This window comes from Drosophila kikkawai, chromosome 3L (genome assembly GCF_030179895.1).
Source record: "Drosophila kikkawai strain 14028-0561.14 chromosome 3L, DkikHiC1v2, whole genome shotgun sequence".
In the NCBI taxonomy this organism is placed as follows: domain Eukaryota; kingdom Metazoa; phylum Arthropoda; class Insecta; order Diptera; family Drosophilidae; genus Drosophila; species Drosophila kikkawai.
This window is the reverse complement of record NC_091730.1, coordinates 14745566-14763585: the sequence shown is the minus strand read 5'-3', so window position 1 is coordinate 14763585 and position 18020 is coordinate 14745566. Positions and strand designations below refer to the sequence as shown.

The following is an 18020-nucleotide window of genomic DNA, read 5'->3' as shown; positions in this document are numbered from 1 at the left end:
TGGCATAATTGAGGCGGCCATTTGCGGTCGAAATAAACATGGCATTTATATGTTTAATATTTGTACATGTTTATTGTTTATGCGTATATAATTTACAGGCGGCAGAGAGAGCCGAGATGCGCTCTGTGGCGTTTACTTAATCGAAGCATACATTTAGGCACGAGCTATTCACACGAAATGTTAACTTAAATGTTAGGATCCAAGCTTACAAGCTATGAATTGGCATTCAGTCAGGGCAGAGTGGCATATACAAAATCATTCATTCACTCAAAGTCATTCTCACACACACACAGTAGCTGCTGCTGCTGCTGCAGAATCCGGTTAAAAAGCTTCTTCAATGCCGTCGACAACTTTTTGGCTAAAAGAAAAACTCTCAGCTTAGCTTGCCACCCCGGTTGCTGGCGGCGCTAAGCTTGGACGGTTGTTGTCCCGGCTAATCGAAGGCTTCTTTTCTCTCAGTGATAGCGAGAAAACTGCGATATACTATCCTCATTTGGGGGTGCCACCAGCAAAATGGGCTGCAAGTTCAAGCCAGTTATCCGGGGATTCGATTTCCTGGACCCCGCCAAGCTAATCGCATCCGTGAGGTACGCATTGTTGATTTCACCTGCGTATAAAGTAACCCGATATATAAGATATATAATCCATAAAAACCCATATCACACCCACCTTTGTACAGAGAATTCTGATAAATCGGATCCGGCTGCAGGCGCACGTGCCGCGTGGCCAAGATGAAGGCCAGAGTGGCCAAGACCACGCCATCTATGCAACCGATAATGGCCAGCGGATAAGCCCAACGAATGCCGCACAATCCCAGCTCAAATCGATTAGCTTCCGGGCCGCAAATCTTACGGAAATCATCCGAGTTCCAGCCAAAGGGAAACGCCGCACAGGCCACGATCATGCACAGAGCTGAAAACAAAATAAAAACCAAAATAAAGAAATATAAAAACGTGAAAATATCAATAGAAAACACAAGAACGTGATGTTTTCGATACGCCAAATTTACACAATATATAGAGCGATATATAGAGGTCGGCCCTCACCTGATATAATCTGTAGCCAGCCGCAAAGGTGGAAAACACGAGTTGACTTCATAAACAGCAAGCAGACCAAGAAAAAGATGGTCAACAAGGCCAGGGCAATGGCGCCCAGCATAAAGAATGTGGCCAACTACAAGAAAATAAATAGAAAACCAAATATATTATATAAATATATTATATAAATACACTATAAAAATGCAAATTTCAAAATTTAATTAATTTTTTGACACCTCACATACCTGAAACGAGAATGTGGGCACTGCAAAGATGCTCTCCCAGCGACGGCGACAGTTGTCGAAGATCTCATCCCGCTGGCACTGCTGCCACAATCCCAAACGACCGGCTCCATCGTTGTCCGGGTCCCCGATCCACTCTAGAAAAGAAGAAAATCAGATCAGCTAAATGTTGGGCAAGCATGGAGTAGTTGTCGCAACTCACCTGGCGTCACGAAAGCCACGATGCCGATGATGGCATAGCAGATGGTGAAGATGGCCCACAGCACGCCGATCGCTTTGGAGTTGCGGATGTACTTGGAGGCGTACAGATGCGTGGTGTCCACGTACTCGATCTTCGTTCCCATTTTCTGGAGATGCTGCTGCTTTGTCTGCCTGCGAATGGAGTCAAGAGCGTGGTTGAGTGTTTAGCGACCAGCTTCGTGGGCATTAATTGGAAGATGGCACCAAAGTAACCAAAGCAATGCCAACAATTGCGTTTTTGTCGGTCATAAATCGGTTTGTGAGCGCACTATTTTTAAGCTGATTAAATTGGCCAGCTTTTGGTTTGATGACCTCGCGGAAAATTAATGAGCTTAAGTCATGAAACTGGGGCTTGACATTTATAAATCATCGATCTTTTATAGGAGAAATCAACAAAAGTCTATACTGAATAATGTTTGAATGAGTTATTTAACGATTCAATAGTGTTTTTTAAATTATTTTCATCACTGGAAATGTGTTTTTGTTATTTTATAATCGACACTGTTGCCTTATTACCTAGTAATAAAAGCAATTCATGCTTGGAAATTGGTTTTAAATAAATATTTTTATGGATTTTTGTATTTATTTAGACTATAAAATAGTTGTTGCCATATTATCTTTATCAATTCATATAAACGGACTGGTGATTTTTATTGAGAATATTTTTCTGATATTGGATATAGGAAAGCTTAATTTTAAAAATCTTCCATAAAGGCTGTTTATAAAATGGCATCGTAACATTTCGTATCCTCGATATCTGATGCAACTTATCTGCCATATAATACTTTCCATCCATCTGCATGTGTCGTGTCCACTCAAAAACATTTTCAAATCATTAAAAAATGATTTTTTATGAAGTTTTCCCCTTCACTTCAATCAAATTCAACTCCCAAAAAACACATTCCCATTTGCCAATTCAGCTGCGGATGATAATCGCAAAATGGAGAGAGAGAAATAGTAATATAGCCGGGGGATATATTTTCGATTTTGCTTATGCAAAGCAGCAATTATCTAGCTAAAAGTTGCCTCACATCTGCCAATTATTCTATGTCAAAGGGACAGAGAGGGAGAGAGTCCAAAAAGCGAAAGAAATTATGCAAAATATTATCGAGCAAATGCCTAATTTTAGCCATGATTCATCGTCATCGGCAGCCAAAAGAAACTGGCTTGGCGATCTAAAAACTTGTTTGGTTTCGGTCAAAAATTCATTGAAATAGCTACGAAAAATGTCTGCTGCCAAAATGCATTTTCATTAGCTTTGTCTCGGGGTTTTCCCAGCCTTGCTTCTGCTTTTATTTATCATATTTATTTTTATGAGGAAACCGGGGAAACTGTAACACAAAGTCGCCCCTCCGTTCGTGAGAAGCAAAACAAAAGCAAACTCCACTTGGTCAAGATTGGTTCATTAAGGTGAATTAAAGCCATGGCAAACAAAGAGAATAAGACTCAATTATGGGAGTCGCGGTCGGAGTCGAAGTTGGAGTTCGAGTCCAAGGCAAAAGCGGAATCGATTAACACAACAATGCTAACAACAAAAGAGAGAGTAGGTAGAGAAGAACAAACAAGTAAATAAATACATAAATAGCTATTGTAATGTATGAGCCCAACCCAGTAACATACAAAAATATAAAACTTTTCCTGCCGGTTCGGCACGTGATAATATTGAACCGATCTCCGCTGTGAGTCATCTGGAAAATCACAGCACAGGAGAGCCGGAAAAGCGAGTCTAGCCGGGGAAAATTGCAGTGGACGACCAGGTATATATAATTGTATTGACCAGATGCAGACACACCGCAGACACTACACCGTCTAATAATTTTCTGGTATCTCTCCGTTTGCATTTTCTGTGTGCTGTAATTTTGTGATTTGCCTGTTTGTTGGGCGGGTATTTACATTAAGGGGGGGGTAAGGTTAATTCGGTGCAAAAAAGGCCACTTTTGAAAAAAATATTGTGGCGAAACGGCTAAAGTTAGCTTAATGAATTAAATACCATATAATAACACAACATTTGAATAATTTTTGATAAATTTTGTATTGAAAAATATTTAGAGGTAGAGAAGTTATAGGGAATCTCCCGAGTCGCCTCCAAAAAAAGTTGTTTTGCGGTGTACATCCTAACAGTCCACAGGATCATCCGATCTACAAAAATTATACCTCATTCGTTAAAGGATAAGTGTCCTGAGGTATTCACGAAGCGTTTTTATTTTTAAAATTTTTTCCCTATTTTTTATCAAAATTTGAAGTCAAAATGCCGATTTTTGACTAAAAAAAAAACGTTATTTCTTAATTTAAAAATATATAAAAATTAAAAACTAAAAAAAGGCCGACGTGAATACCTGAGGAATTAGTTTAAGAATGTGTGCGCCAAATTTCAAATCGATCGGTCCAGTAGTTTTTCTGTAATCGTGTACACCGATTTGAAAAATTGAATTTTTCAGGAGAGCGCTTTAAACTTTGTGATTCTCATGCATTTAACACCAACCGACCTTCGTTCAACTCTGCATAACTTCGTCAATTTTCCCATGATCGATGTAAAACTTGGACACAATATTCTTAAGATATTAGGCCTTAAAAATAAAAAATAAAAAAAAAATTACGAAAAAAAAAATTAAATACCTTACCCCCCCCTTAACTGCACTGCTGCATGCTGTCTGGTGCCTGCTGCCTTTTCCATTCGAAATTCGAACGTGACCAAAAAGAAAGTGACCAGTGGAGAGCCTTCGTATGACGCAGCAAAATCAGCGAAGCTGGTCTCAGTTTCGGACTTGGGTTACATCCGCTCACCGGCCGGCGGCGACGGCGACGACGGAGTATTCCAAACTTTTGACGAGTTTCACTTGCACGGCAAATAAATATTGAAGAAACAAATCAATATTTAGATATACAAGCAAAAAAAATTATTCAGAATTTCTTGTAAGTCAAGGAGAAGGCTAGAAGCCTTTCATTGAAATCATAACGAATATTCAATAACCTACTATATATAAGAAATCAACCTGATTTTAATGTGTTTTTATAAAAGAAAACCATGATTTTAATTAAATATTTAAGCCAAGTCAAGTTCAAAAAATATTCAATTAATTTAACAAGAAAATAAATGTTAATTTAAGCATTTACAAATGTAAAACCATGTTGGTATCTTGTTGCTGTTTATTGTCTGACAAATAAGGTCAGACTGACCCTCATTTCGTTTAAAATATTCTGTTTTTTCGGTGCATAACAATAAATACACAAAAATCAAGCTGAAATTAACGGCTTTGGATCGCAGTTGCAGTCTCAGCACTTTTTCAGCTGAGACTGCACATACTCGTGTGTTAGCTGGGAAATAAGGTCAGTTGGGTAATGGCAATACCTTAAACGTGGCGAGCGGCTAACTGAAAAGTGCCACTGCAGTTGCATTTGCCGGTTGCAGTTGCGAAAACTGCATTTCAAACGGGAGAGAAGAGCACTCGGTGCGGGCTTTCTTTTCATCGTCCCAATGCCGGGCATTGGTCAGCGCATCATCTCTCCCTGGGCTTCTGTCAGATGACTTTCTACTCCGAATAAACATAAATTTCACATTAGGCACAGAGAGACAGACAGGCAGGCAGACACCTCACCTCAGGTGAGTACGAGTAACCGTGTCTGCAGCGGCTTTTGGCTTTGAAAGAAAAGGGGATCCCTCACCTCATCCGAATTGGCCACGCACTTGCAATTAATTTTCACATTTTCAGCTTTTCTTCAGCTTTTCCCCTATCAGCTTGACGCCGCTAATTATGGCTAAGCGAGGAAAAGCTTTCATTGTTACGCTTGGCGATCAGGGAAGTCCATCTATACACATAAGACTAAGACTGCTCTTGTAACTAGCTTGTTATGGTTTGTTTTTAGCCAACAAAGTGGAACCTAAAACATGTTGAAGACGAGGGGCTAAACACTGAACAAAATTGTAATTTTCTCAAGAAAATCCTAATGAAATTTTATAGAGAATATAAATTAAGACTTCATTATAATTATTAAATTTGATATTAAAGATAAGCTAGATTAGTTGTTGGGCATTACTTTGATTTTATAGTTTCTGACTTTAAATTAAATATAAATTCCAAGTTTTTTCGCTCTCTGTAATAAACAACACCTTGTTGGTTGCTAAATTTTAGCCAGCACCATGAAAACTGGTTCCTACATTTCAGAATTATGCGGAAATGGCTTTAAAAGTGGCCCCGGTTCCATGTTTTTGTATTTCGGAATTTTTTCTCGCCTTTTTCACCTTTGCCCATTTTTTTTTTTCTGGGTCCCCTATCCCCCGTTTTATAAGCATTTTTCTCCTTTTGGTTCCACGATCGCTTCTGCATACATTTTGACGATTTCTTTTTTGTCCAGTAGAATTACCGGCAACGTTTTTTTGCGGTCAGTTATTCACTGTATTGACAGGCCTTTACAGCTGCTATCCATCTTGGGAAGACGTCTCTGTTTTCGGTATTTTGTATTTGTTTTTTGCGAAAGTCGGAGGCAGCCTTATATCCACACGGCCCCTTTGAACAGAGGCTACAGTCCCCATCCAATCGCATCCGATTCGAGCTGGTCCGCTCACTCACTTCGGCGGGTAGGAATGTGTCTCGGTTTTCCTACGTTTTTTATTAGATCACGATTTGGATGTTAGCAAACATTCGCGCATACCAAGAGCCAGCACCAAGCATGAACAGGGCCCACAATGGGGGTCTCTACACATAATAGTAACTCACACCGAGAGATTCTTCACTCGGCTTTGGGCCACGAAAGCCAGGAGCGGCTTGGGGTGTTACCAAAATAGGTTCTCTTTCGGGCGCTTTGAGTAGACTATATTATTTTGAAAATATTATTTAGAAAGTGTAAGCTTTAATGAAAAAGATCTTGGAGCAATAGTGCAGTCTTTTGTGTTCATTTCTATTATATTTTCTATTTTTCTCAAAATTTGGGAGGTTTTTCCTGCTTGGCTTTGTTTAGGTCCTTTCTTAATGAAAGGGCGAATTGAACTTGTTTTGCTGGTCAATTTTTCATTAAAAACCATCTTTTACGAAAAAATATCACACGTGTGCACTTATAATTCCCAACTGGTTCTAACATCCCCGGAATGAAGTAAAGGTTGCCGGCCCAAGGTATAGGTATTTGTGCCATCATGTGCTATTCATTATGTGCCTTTAAATATGTGCTATTACATAGTTACATAGTTACATACATAACTCAATTTTGTTTTTAAATAAAAAAATAAAAGGTAAAACATTTTTAGTGACCTTCTCCATTCTTTGATGTAATCTGCAAATCTTTGAGTGAAATGTTTAAAGGAGGTAAAGGCATTCCTTAAAGCCATTGCTAAATTTCCCTTTTTGTATCTACTGGTTTTTCCATAGCGCCCTATATCCATGCCCTTCACCGCGAAGGCCGCCACTGCGCAGCCGCAGAAGTTTCAGCCGAGATGCTCGTTTGCCTCAAAAAAATAAAAAACAAAACCAACAGAAAAACAAAAAAAAAACTGTGCTCTTTCTGGTTTTTCACGTTACTCGGGCGCACAGCAGTTGTTGCAGTTGCAGCAGTTGTTGCCGCCGTCAATACGCACGTCTTCACATTACTAAGATATATGGGTGTATGTGTTGAATACACGGAAAAAAACATATGATAAGCCATCTAATATCAGATCGTATTTATCGAGAATACCTTTTCCTGAATTTTATAATCTTTCCTTCCTATTAAATGCTTATTGAACCTGCATTTAGATTAAATATAATATAGTTTTAAATTACTCTTTTAAAGGCATTCCAAAATTATTTTAATCAATTTTTTTGATTTCTTTATTCTACAGACTTTTAACAGGAACTTAATATTTATTATAATGTCAATAAAAACCTTGTCATTTTGAAGCAATTTAATAGTTTATTGATATTTCTATTATTCAATAGATTTTGTGTAAATTGAACTCATTTATTTCGCCTAAAAATGTTATTATAGTTTGCTTTAATCTCTTAAATCTAACAAAAACATGTATACTATTTAGGGTATATTTTTTCCGAGTGTAACGACGTATGTGTATGCGAATGTGAATGTTTTCTGCACTTTTTGCTATATTGTTGCTTTTGTGTCTAATGTTGTGTACATATATTCCTCTATTTTTTTTTTTTTTAGGTTTTCACGTTTTTATGTTTGCTTGAACTTTGTTACTAGTTTTTAAGTTATTTGTTGTTTTAACTGCAATATTGTTGCTTTGGTCGTTGTCAGTCGTTATCCGACTTTTGCAAAATGGCAAAGAAAAACGGGGCGCAGTTTTGTCGGTTGGCTGACATTTACTTTTTGCCGTTAAGATCGCGCTTAATTTGAGGATTTTGCAAACTCTTGCTTTTCTGCTTACGTTGATCGAGAACTGGTTTCGGCTTTAACTTGGCTTTATGGGTGTCGATTATTGTTGTTATTTAAATATATATCTTTTGCTATTGTCGCGCGTGGTTCGCCGTTCGCGAGTTGGCATTAATTATTGAAAAAGTCGCGGGCTGGGAATTCGATCCGTTTCAAGAAACCGCACTAAGACTTGGCTCAACCGACCCGTTCGGCGCTAAAAGACGAACTGAATATTTCGCTGGCTTGGAGCGTTAAAGATACACAGACACACAGATATTCACACTCACACTCACCTTCACCTACCTGTATCTCACCTGTGTTTGCGAGAGAGAGCCCTGGAGAGAGTTCCCTCGATCTTCAAGCCGCCTTCGATAAGTGCAACGAAAATTGTTGGCATTTCTTTTCAATCATTTTGCCTCATCAGCTGGCTCGGCTGATAAATAATGCAGCCATGAATGTCTTTCCCTCGAAGAATTGCCGAGATTTCTCCGCCACTTATCTTTTGGTCAACAAGGAGATAGTTCGGTGAGGCACAAACGGGCGAGGAAGGTTTTCCACAATGCCGGCTACCTGCAGGATGTGTGTGAATTCCTGGGACTGCTTTCTTTGTGCAAGAAAATGCCTAGACAAACATTTGGCAGGAAAAACCCTAGAAAACATAATCAGAATGAAGAGATAAGTGTGATTTTTGTAATTTAAAAATTATATTTATATGTGGGCAATAATAATTTATTCTTGAATATTAAAAGATTATAAATAAACCTCCATTATTTTATTATTTTTATTTTAAACCTTATCATAAAAAAAAAAAATTAATCCCGAAAAAATACACTTGTAAACTTATTAAGCAAAGCCACAGAAATATTTATAGTTTTAAATTCTATAAAAATTAAATTAAAATAAAAGTGTATGATAAAATATTTACTTTATCTAATTGATGAATTCATTCTAAATATGTTTAAGAAAATAAATACATTTTTAAAATAATATACTCATCTAAATGATACATTTTTTACAATGTCAGATATTTCTTATTTATAATTTAATATTTTCCCACAGAAATTCTTTTCTTTGTCAATTTTTCTGGGTGATTTTCAAACTCTAAACTGACTGAACAATTTCTTCTTACAAAAAATATTTATACCTATATTTCTAATATATATTTTTATATATTTCTAAACCAATTTATTGTTTAAAAGGTACAAATAAATACAAAAAATCAAATAAAATATACACTTCTTCCGTTTTGTGGTGAGTTTTCTCATTTCCACCAAAATTTTAAAAACACCGCCTCGCTGAACTCAACACAATTGTTTATCGCACCAAGTTCCATCCGCATCAACCACCTTACACTCCCATAGCTGCTGCCTATCAGCTGTTCCCTCAACGGCACGCACTCACGTATTTTTCGAATCCAAAGACCTTTTGTAAAAATTCCCTTAAAATTAAGTAGATTAAAGTTAGCCCGATAGAACACACCCGGAAAAATGAGTGAAATCAGTGCCTCTGAAAAGCTGGAGTACGTGAAATCCAAGATTGGCAAATATCCAGACTTTCCAAAAGCGGGCATAGTGTTCCGGTGAGTTGACATCGCCCTGCGACGAGGTTATCTCTGATTGGGGGCACTAGTGATTGTGCTACCAATTATGTTAATATACTCGCCAGCAATCGAACTCTTTATCAAGGTTGTTAATGTGTAGAGCCCTCTGTTTTCATGTAGCGACATTTTCGGAGCCCTCACCGATGCCAAGGCCTGCGCTTATCTGAGGGATTTACTGGTGGATCACATCAGGGAAAGCGCTCCCGAGGCTGAAATCATTGTGGGCCTGGACTCACGGGGCTTTCTCTTCAATCTGCTGATAGCCACCGAACTGGGAGTGGGATGTGCCCCCATTCGCAAGAAGGGCAAGCTAGCGGGCGAGGTGGTTTCCGTGGAATACAAACTGGAGTACGGTAGTGTAAGTAGCTAACGTTTGTTTTTATATATTCTAACTTTATTAACTTATTAAATACCCTTTCTTATCCTTCAGGACACCTTCGAGATCCAGCGCTCTGCTATTAAGCCCGGGCAGAAGGTGGTCATTGTGGATGATCTTCTTGCCACCGGTGGTTCCCTGGTGGCCGCATCTGAGCTAATCCGCAATGTCGGTGGCATTATTGTCGAAAGTCTGGTGGTTATGGAGCTCGTCGACCTGGAGGGTCGCAAGAGGCTGGATGGAAAAGTGCATTCCCTGATAAAGTACTGAGAGTTAATCAAAATGTGGCAAAAGGCCCTCTACATATGCATTTACCTGTTACCTCTGAAAGCAACTTTTCATTTAGCAAATTTTCATACCAACTGTAAAATGTTAACATTTTGTAAATCAAAAAATTATTTTTATAAAGCTATAGATTTGAATTTAATAAGAGAAGTTTTCTTATGATAAATAAGGACTCAATTACTTATGGCAGAACAAATATTGCAACCTTAATATTGCTTCTGAAAGAGGAAGCCAAAAAGTATGCTATATTTTTTGTATTCTCAATTTTATTTCGTAATTCCAAAACATGTTTTTTTGGTAAGCTGATCTGAAATTGGTGAAGATTTAACCAAGAATATATATGTATGTATATAATTTATTTCTGTCTTAGCGATGCCTGCCGCATCCTAAACTCTCACTGCGCACCTGCACTCTCTCAAGCGCTGTTGCTCTCTTGCAACGCTATCTCTCCACACGCTATTACCGTTACCGGCTTGCTCAGCAATAAACAAAAATTGTTGTGCTGCCGTTAAGAGATAACAGCCCGCACCCGCCCCCGCGATAAACAAATCAAATGTGGAAACAGCAACAAAAGCAACCCCCAGAAGACAAAAAAATACAACAAAAAAAAAGTAAACGCACAGGTAAACAAATGGCAAGCAAAGCTGGCGGGGCAGAGTCACGGAATCAAGGATTAAAGGAGCTGAAGGAGGAATCGCATGCGCTGGCAAAAAAGCTGGCAGAGGCAGTGGAAAGAATGAAAGCTTGACGAAATGAAACCGAAAACTGAAACTGCGCTGCCTGCTGTGCTGCCAGCAACGCGGGTGTGCTCATTTCGCATTTGATTTCATTCGTGAAATGTGCGTTGTGCGGTGATGACGCTAACGGTTTGTGTTTTCTGTTTTTGTTTGGTGTCCTCTCCGTGTGTGTCTCTCTTCGCCTCCGTCTGCTGCGGGGTATAAAAAAAAAATCAAAATATTAAAAGCACGCCTGGCGAATTAATATTGATTGCGCGCTTTTCTTCAATTGGCAAACAATTGAATATTTGAAAAGCAACAAATATAAAAACCTGACTTCCATTAATGGAGGCTCATCTCGGCCCCGTGTTTGTTGTTGTTTATTGTTGTGAAAAGAAAGAGGAGGCGGAGAGAGAGAGAGGAACAAAGAGGAGGCAACAGAAGGCAAAGCAATTGACAGCACGTTACGTATACGCCTCTTACGCCCCGCTTTTATAGTAGGATTTTGTTTGCCAAGTTTGTTGTGTTTCTGTGTGCATAAAATAATTATTAAAAATCAAAACCTTTGCCAAAAATAAAATAAAAGTGAAAAGTACTGGTGTTTGGTCAGCAAATGTGTTGTAAAAAGACATAAAACCACACCAAAATGCAAGTAATAGTTGCTAAAGAATTAGCTACAAGTTTATTTTGAACCAAACATTTAAGTTAAATTAGAATTCATTTTTTAATGGATTCATTTATAATAATATTTTAAAGTGTTTACAAAAGCTAAACAAAATTAAAAGTAAATTAAAAAGCCAAATTCGTATTTTTTATGGCAAAAACCTTTAAAGCGAAAGCAAAATAAGGGCAAGGCCAAGTTAAAAATATATAATCATTAGAAGAAGAACATTCAACAAATTGTACATATTATAAATAATTGAAAATTAAAGCTGTGAGAATGCATATAAAATAAATAAAGTTTAAATTAAGCGGAAAAATCAACATAAACGTATAAATATAAACAAAGTCAAAATCTTTTTAAAAGTGAAACTGGGAAACATAAACAGATAAAAAGCACAGCTGATTAAGATAAATAAGGGGTGAAAATAAATGGAAAATGTAAATAAGGCAAAGACAAAAGTATGCAAAAGTGAAAATGAACCTGCAAAAATAAATAAGGGGTGTTTTCCACCCGACACAAACACCTCAACTCGAGTTGCACTGCGAATATAATGGAGTTTGAAGAGCGGAGAAAATCAATAAACGACTTCCTTTTTGTTTTTTGTTTTTTTGCCTTGGCCTCACTTGCAACAAAAAGCACACCCCCGATGAATCAAAAACAAAAGGGGGAACGCAGGGAAACAAAAGCGGAAGCGAATCAATTGTTTGGCTTGAAATATTGAGCTCTGTGCCTGCAGTGGCACAATTATTGCTTTGTGGTCGAAAGCCACTCGACCATAAAGCAAAAAACTGTCGTTCTCCTCAAGCTGACTCAATATATTTTTGGTTTCCGCTCTTGTTTATTTTTTTTTATTTCTGATTTTATGCTTTTTTTTTTGTCAAGAACATTTAGCACAGCAAACTAAATTTAGACAGCACAACGTCGACGCCGACGATGAGCAGCACCACTTACAAAATTTGTCGCCAACTGCAGGCAAAGTTTGCGGCCGCGTAGCAAGCAGCAGCAGCAGCAGGAAATGTCCCATGAATATCAATAGCAGATATACACGCTATATCAAAAAATAACACACAAAAAATCAATCCAAATCCGGCAACCACTGCAATCCACTCCAATCCGGAAACGAAGAGCGGATAGAGAGATCCAGGTCCAGGCCCCCATCAGTTCCTATGCAGCAAGCATCGAGTTTAAATGAAATTGAGCAAGAGCCTGGCAAACTGTCGCGCCATCCGGCGGTATTTGCTCATCTTCACGGCCGTCTCCCTGCTCCTGCTGCCCCTCTCCCTGGTCTACCTGGTGTGGAATGAGCAGCTGCAGAAAATCCGAGGATTCGAGGTGAGTGGAACAGTAGTTGATGGTGGGTGGTGGTGCCCCCGAAAAGGGGGGAGTAGCATGTTCGGAATAGTTCCGTGTAGCCCTTTGAGGGTCCGGCACAAACATTTGCTGGACAAATCGCTTGTACAGAGTACACAGAGAAAAAATAGCAATTTAATTTTAAATATATATACTTTAAATCTTATGTTATGTAATAAAGAATTTTGTTTAGTTAACTACTAAAGCCTTGAGGTAATTATAATGATGTTTAATAACATTTTAACGACTTTTTTTAAATGAGAGGATCATGGGTCAAGTCATAGCAAAGGAACCCTAATTAAATTCTACTTTGTACATATAATCTAAAGCTATTAGCAACACAAAAACCGGCCACCAAAAATTAATGGGACACCTCTAAATTTTTATTGTTATTTACTAATGGTGGCTGAAATGGTTAATTACTTCACATTAATATTGAGTGCTAATTAATGTCTTTCAAAGAACAAAACCGGCTTAGAAATGCAGTTTTTTTTTCTCTGTGTACCGTTAGCTGTAGATATATATGTATATATATACTCGCTTGTAGTTGCCGCCCGCCTGCCCAGCCTGCCTCGCCCACCCCTTCATTGCCTGACAACAAACAAATTGCAGGCCATCGATTGCCTGACTCAGTTTCAGGCCATCAAAAAAATACAAACCAAATAAGAAACAGAGGAAACCGAAAAATGATACAAAAAAAAATCTAGAAAAAAACGAATTAGAAATAATTACCTTAAAAATGCATAGCCAATCTAGCGATCTGTGGAAAATAATCAACAAACTTATCAGCTAAATAATAATGCTCTCTGATTCTATAAACAATTCCTATAAACATGTGAAGGGCATTCGAGGCTGAGAAAAACTTACACGCAAATTAGCAGGCCAATCGCAGCGATCGCTATAAATACACGATAAATAGCTGGAATTGAAAGCATCTTCATGTTGTTGTTTACCTATCAGAGTTGTTAGAGATTTTAGCATTCTTTTTATTTCGCCTCTAGCACTTGCACAAACATTTTTATCGCCTTAATTCTCACCTGGGGGAGCTGGGAACTGGACTGCGCTATTTGAACTGGCTTTAAAGCATTAAGCATCGCGCCCGATTGGGTGCAAATTAATTCGAAATTAGCTGTGGGCTCTTATCGCCTATTTGTGCATCAAATTGAGCAAATGTCGAATAAAGACGGAATATTCCGAGCGTCAGAGCAATTACACAAAACACACACACGCACTGAGAACTTGGACTCCGGGGTACGGAAAACGTTTCGGTCTTGGCTTATAATCACATAAGCTAGCTGGCCGCCCACCGGACACGCCCAGTTTTGACCCGGACAACCCTTTTGGCATGGCCTAAGCCGATTACACAGGAAACAAATATTTTTAAATGATTTTTAATGAAAGTGAAAATAAATTTAAAACTTGATAAATACCTGAGCTGCGTTGGAGCTTGGTAGTAATTGTTTTCAATTCAAATAATGCTCAAAAGAGGGATAAAAAATATTTTAAAAAATATATTTTAATATCTTAAATGCACATTTAAGTACTTTAGTTACAGTGTAAGCCAAGAATCATTTAAGATAGTTAGATTTCCTTAATTGTGTGCCCTTGATATCATTTCTCAAAGTATCCAAAGTCATAATACTTTTTTTCCTGTGTAATTATCGGTTGCAATGCTTTGTTGCGTGGTCGCCCGAGACTTTGGGGCGCCCGCCCCATCGCAGTCGGCCTTGGCCAAATGGCTTGCAAAAAAGGCAAAAGTTTCGCACAAATTACACTTAATTGCGTGTGGCATCATGAAAATGTAATCAAGGGGGGCTAAATTCGATCGATTCCTGCAGCTCACCTTACTTAAAAGACATACCTTTGCTGGCCCACTGATAATTTGCAGCCAAAATGACAAATGCTTAGGCTGGCGCCCAAAATGAAAAAATAATGAAAGCACATGAAAACACGCATACGCCGCGTTAACTCCCAGCTAAGCTGTTGTATTTTCCTTGTTTCGGCCGGCACACACGCATAATTAGGCAAAGCTTTTGACACTCACACCCCACCAGGAACACACAGGTCACGCCCCCTGTGCATTCGTATAACCCCCCAGAAGAGTCCCCAATTCCAACATCCTACAGTCCCTGGGCATTCCGCACAGTTCACGTCATGCTCATAGCGCCACTTTAACTTAAAATGACAAAAGGAGGAATATTCTATACCCTTACATGTACTAAACAAAATAACAATTTTATAGAACGGCTTCTTTATTCACTACTTAAAGCTTAATTTCCCAAAAATGTAAATAAATTCAAATTCAAGACAGCCCCAGAGTGTGATATTGTAGAGCCTTCCTAAAACATGTACTATATTGTATCGCATTCCTTATTCAGTCCCAGACGTCCAGCCATGACCATTAATCAATCTTATCTGAACCTTGCATTCATGTAGCAGAGACTTGTATCCGCCCCACACCCCATAGTGAAAGTCCCCGCCCCTCGAAGGGTATATACATATAGCATATATAGTATATGGTACTATTTCTGGGGAGCGAGGCGTACGCGAGTCAAATGCAAAGTGTTGCCATGATGACGCCAACTTATACGCGGAGCCACTTGATTCATGCTGCGATTCCCCGGACGACAGTTAACTCTGGCGTCTGGCGGTTTTAATTGGGGATGGAGATTGAGATTGAGATTGCGACCTTGACAGACCGCTTGTAAATTACGCATACGCCACGTCATCTCTGCCTATTAACCCAAAATAGTAACGAGCTAAAGAAAAACCTACAACCCAAAACACCCAAAATGCAACTGATCTTCTAGGCTTTTAATGTGCAGCAGCAGCCGCCGCCGCAGCAGCAGCAACAGCCACATCCGCAGCAGGGGCAGCAACAGGAGCAGCAGCAACATGGCCAGCTTCCGTATCCGGTGGTCCGGTATCCGGTGCTGCTGCTAAACAAGAACAAGAACAAGGATCTCACCGTGGTGGCAACGGGCAAGACTAAGAACAAGTGGCGCTATGTCGATAAAGTAAATATGTAACCCACACAAACACCGCACACGAACACCACCACCACCACCACCAACGCAAACACCCAACACCAAAAACACTTAAACTCACAGGCTCGTATAATTAATGATGTAAACAAAGCAGACAAAGCTAAAATAAAATTCAGAGAAGCCATAGTTGATTGGCAGGCATTTGGGCACGGCATTCGATTCGATTCCCACTCCCATATCTCGACTCCTCCATCATTTCCATCAAAGCTTGAGGTCCTTGCTGCGACTCTCCCCGTTGTGGCTAAACTTCTCTTTATGTTTGTCCATCGACAGGACAGCAACCAGACGCTCCTGCCCCTCATTCCCGAGTATGCCGTGCAGACGCTATCGTCACAGGAAATGCTTCAGGTGGAGCAGCGGATGGACCAGCGCAGGGAGCGGCTGAGGGACAAGTGCTCCGCCTACGGCCTGGACATCCTAGGTGGGTTCCATGGCACACTTACAGGTCCCCTCACTCGCCTCTCTGACTAACCACGTCCATCTTACTTACAGGTCACGACTCGTGGCACACCCCGAATACGTGGGAATTTCTGGTCAACAAAAAGTATCATATTATATGGTGGGTGCGGAATTTATTCACAGTTCGGTTAACCTATCGACACTTTAAGGGGTCTAAGAATATGCTTTCAATTCGTATTTGTAAAGCATACTCTTAGGCATCTTTCTAAGTGATGTTCATATCAGTTTGATTTCGATTTAACATTCCTTACCCTATTTACTATGTAGGTGCAATGTCTTTAAGGCAGCTTCCTCATCCTGGATGTTCAACTTCAATGTCCTGGCCGGCTACTCACCCAGCTATTTGCGCAAAACCAAAAAGATTCTCCTCAATCTGGCCAGGGAGCGATATCCCCGTGTGACCCTCGACGAGGTTGGTGTGCCAACGGATTGCTTGCCCCGGGCGTATTGAGTTACTATTTATTATTTGTCTTTCCCTTTCCCGCAACAGCTGCGTGAGGCGCAGAATTACTCGCTGACCTTCATCATAGCACGCGACCCCTTCGAACGGCTGTTGAGCGCCTATCGAGACAAGATGGTGTTCGCCCTGCCCTACTCCTTCCACGACAAGTTGGGACGCAGCATTGTGCGTAATTATCGCAAGAAGGTAAGTACTTGGTCTGGTCTTCTTTGATTTAATTTAAACTTTATGATTTTCCTTCAACAGCCCGCGTTGGCAGCCCGTGCGGCCAACACGAAGTTCCCGTCGTTCCCCGAGTTTGTCCACTGGCTGCTCGACCAGGTGAAGCGGGGCAGCTTCATCGACATGCACTTTGTGTCGGCCACATCCTTCTGCACGCCCTGTCTCATCCGATTCGACATGATACTGAAGTTCGAGTCGCTGGCGGAGGATCAATTATATCTAATCGAAAAGACTGGCCTGAAACGGGTGATAGCGCCCGTGTGGCGCAACATGGGGAAGGGTCGCAAGACGCACGAGCTCCAGCAGCAGTTCTACGCGCAACTGACGCGCCAAGAGATGCTGGAGCTCTACGAGTATTACAAGTAACATATACACATTTTATTAATATATTTAATTAATTTAATTCTATTTAACAGATACGACTTTGAGCTGTTTGACTATGACATCCAGGAGTATCTGCAGGTGGCCCGGCCGGACGTGGCCGATAGTCCGGCGGGCACAAAGAATTAACCCCGGCTATGAATCTTAGACTTTGCTAAATAGAAAATACCAATGAATCAAGTTCAACGAACTCACATATTAGCCGTCACAGTACGTAATTGCAAATGTTGATAATACTGAAGGAAAACAATAATAAACTTAACTACATTTAAACGAAATGTTCCTTCCTGTCTTTTTTTAATTTAAGAGTATTTTAAAGCTTAGTATTTGCTTTAAGTGCTCCATTTCATTGGGTTTTCCTTAACTCGAGCTGTTATATCCTTTTTTGTTTGCCGGGAAATTTTTTTGAACCAATTAGTGGTGGCAGACCAAATCTATTGCCCCTAATAGAAATATCGATCTATCGATGACTTAAAAATACTTTTTTGAATAATGTATCGAATATAGTTTTAGTATTTTCGTGCAAATCGAAAGAACCGAGTGAAAACGGGAGCACCAATTTTAAAAATTGAAATACGGTGGAATAGCCCGAATGATCCTAT

The 18020-nt window shown here is 39.6% G+C and overlaps 3 protein-coding genes across 6 annotated transcripts; 2 read left to right on the top strand and 1 right to left on the bottom strand.

Moving 5' to 3' along the window:
- Nucleotides 1-44: 44 nt before the first annotated feature.
- On the bottom strand, nucleotides 45-8080 carry Tmhs (Tetraspan membrane protein in hair cell stereocilia). The gene is made up of 6 exons (XM_017167728.3): nucleotides 7872-8080; nucleotides 1482-1651; nucleotides 1283-1416; nucleotides 1047-1173; nucleotides 670-912; nucleotides 45-607 (listed from the first exon to the last, which is right to left on the bottom strand). The coding sequence occupies exons 2-6, from the start codon at nucleotides 1621-1623 to the stop codon at nucleotides 456-458; spliced, it is 798 nt and encodes a 265-aa protein (XP_017023217.1). The 5' UTR covers nucleotides 1624-1651; nucleotides 7872-8080; the 3' UTR covers nucleotides 45-455.
- A 1146-nt stretch (nucleotides 8081-9226) lies between these two features.
- Aprt (adenine phosphoribosyltransferase) lies at nucleotides 9227-10255 on the top strand. The gene is made up of 3 exons (XM_017167394.3): nucleotides 9227-9437; nucleotides 9579-9816; nucleotides 9889-10255. The coding sequence occupies exons 1-3, from the start codon at nucleotides 9346-9348 to the stop codon at nucleotides 10102-10104; spliced, it is 546 nt and encodes a 181-aa protein (XP_017022883.1). The 5' UTR covers nucleotides 9227-9345; the 3' UTR covers nucleotides 10105-10255.
- Nucleotides 10256-10943: 688 nt separating this feature from the next.
- LOC108075329 (carbohydrate sulfotransferase 11) lies at nucleotides 10944-17690 on the top strand. 4 transcript variants are annotated; one of them, XM_017167737.3, is made up of 9 exons: nucleotides 10944-10985; nucleotides 12382-12831; nucleotides 15660-15866; nucleotides 16170-16317; nucleotides 16389-16455; nucleotides 16623-16767; nucleotides 16846-17001; nucleotides 17062-17399; nucleotides 17454-17690. In XM_017167737.3, the coding sequence occupies exons 2-9, from the start codon at nucleotides 12688-12690 to the stop codon at nucleotides 17545-17547; spliced, it is 1299 nt and encodes a 432-aa protein (XP_017023226.1). In that variant the 5' UTR covers nucleotides 10944-10985; nucleotides 12382-12687; the 3' UTR covers nucleotides 17548-17690. The 4 variants fall into 4 exon arrangements, with proteins under 4 accessions (XP_017023226.1, XP_070141985.1, XP_017023228.1 ...); XM_017167739.3 differs by having other exon boundaries at nucleotides 10952-10985; nucleotides 12472-12831; XM_017167738.3 differs by having other exon boundaries at nucleotides 10952-10985; nucleotides 12391-12831.
- The last annotated feature ends 330 nt before the right edge of the window (nucleotides 17691-18020 follow it).

Bases quoted from the DNA above. Each gene is read 5' to 3' on its own strand.
- Tmhs (XM_017167728.3), bottom strand. From the start codon at position 1,623: ATGGGAACGAAGATCGAGTACGTGGACACCACGCATCTGTACGCCTCC. The intron at 1,174-1,282 runs GTATGTGAGGTG...ATTTTCTTGTAG, and splicing joins TGCCCACATTCTCGTTTCAG to TTGGCCACATTCTTTATGCT. The intron at 608-669 runs GTGGGTGTGATA...CTTTATACGCAG, and splicing joins TCAGAATTCTCTGTACAAAG to GTGAAATCAACAATGCGTAC.
- Aprt (XM_017167394.3), top strand. From the start codon at position 9,346: ATGAGTGAAATCAGTGCCTCTGAAAAGCTGGAGTACGTGAAATCCAAG. The intron at 9,438-9,578 runs GTGAGTTGACAT...GTTTTCATGTAG, and splicing joins AAAGCGGGCATAGTGTTCCG to CGACATTTTCGGAGCCCTCA. The intron at 9,817-9,888 runs GTAAGTAGCTAA...CTTATCCTTCAG, and splicing joins ACAAACTGGAGTACGGTAGT to GACACCTTCGAGATCCAGCG.
- LOC108075329 (XM_017167737.3), top strand. From the start codon at position 12,688: ATGAAATTGAGCAAGAGCCTGGCAAACTGTCGCGCCATCCGGCGGTAT. The intron at 15,867-16,169 runs GTAAATATGTAA...GTCCATCGACAG, and splicing joins AGTGGCGCTATGTCGATAAA to GACAGCAACCAGACGCTCCT. The intron at 17,002-17,061 runs GTAAGTACTTGG...TTCCTTCAACAG, and splicing joins TGCGTAATTATCGCAAGAAG to CCCGCGTTGGCAGCCCGTGC.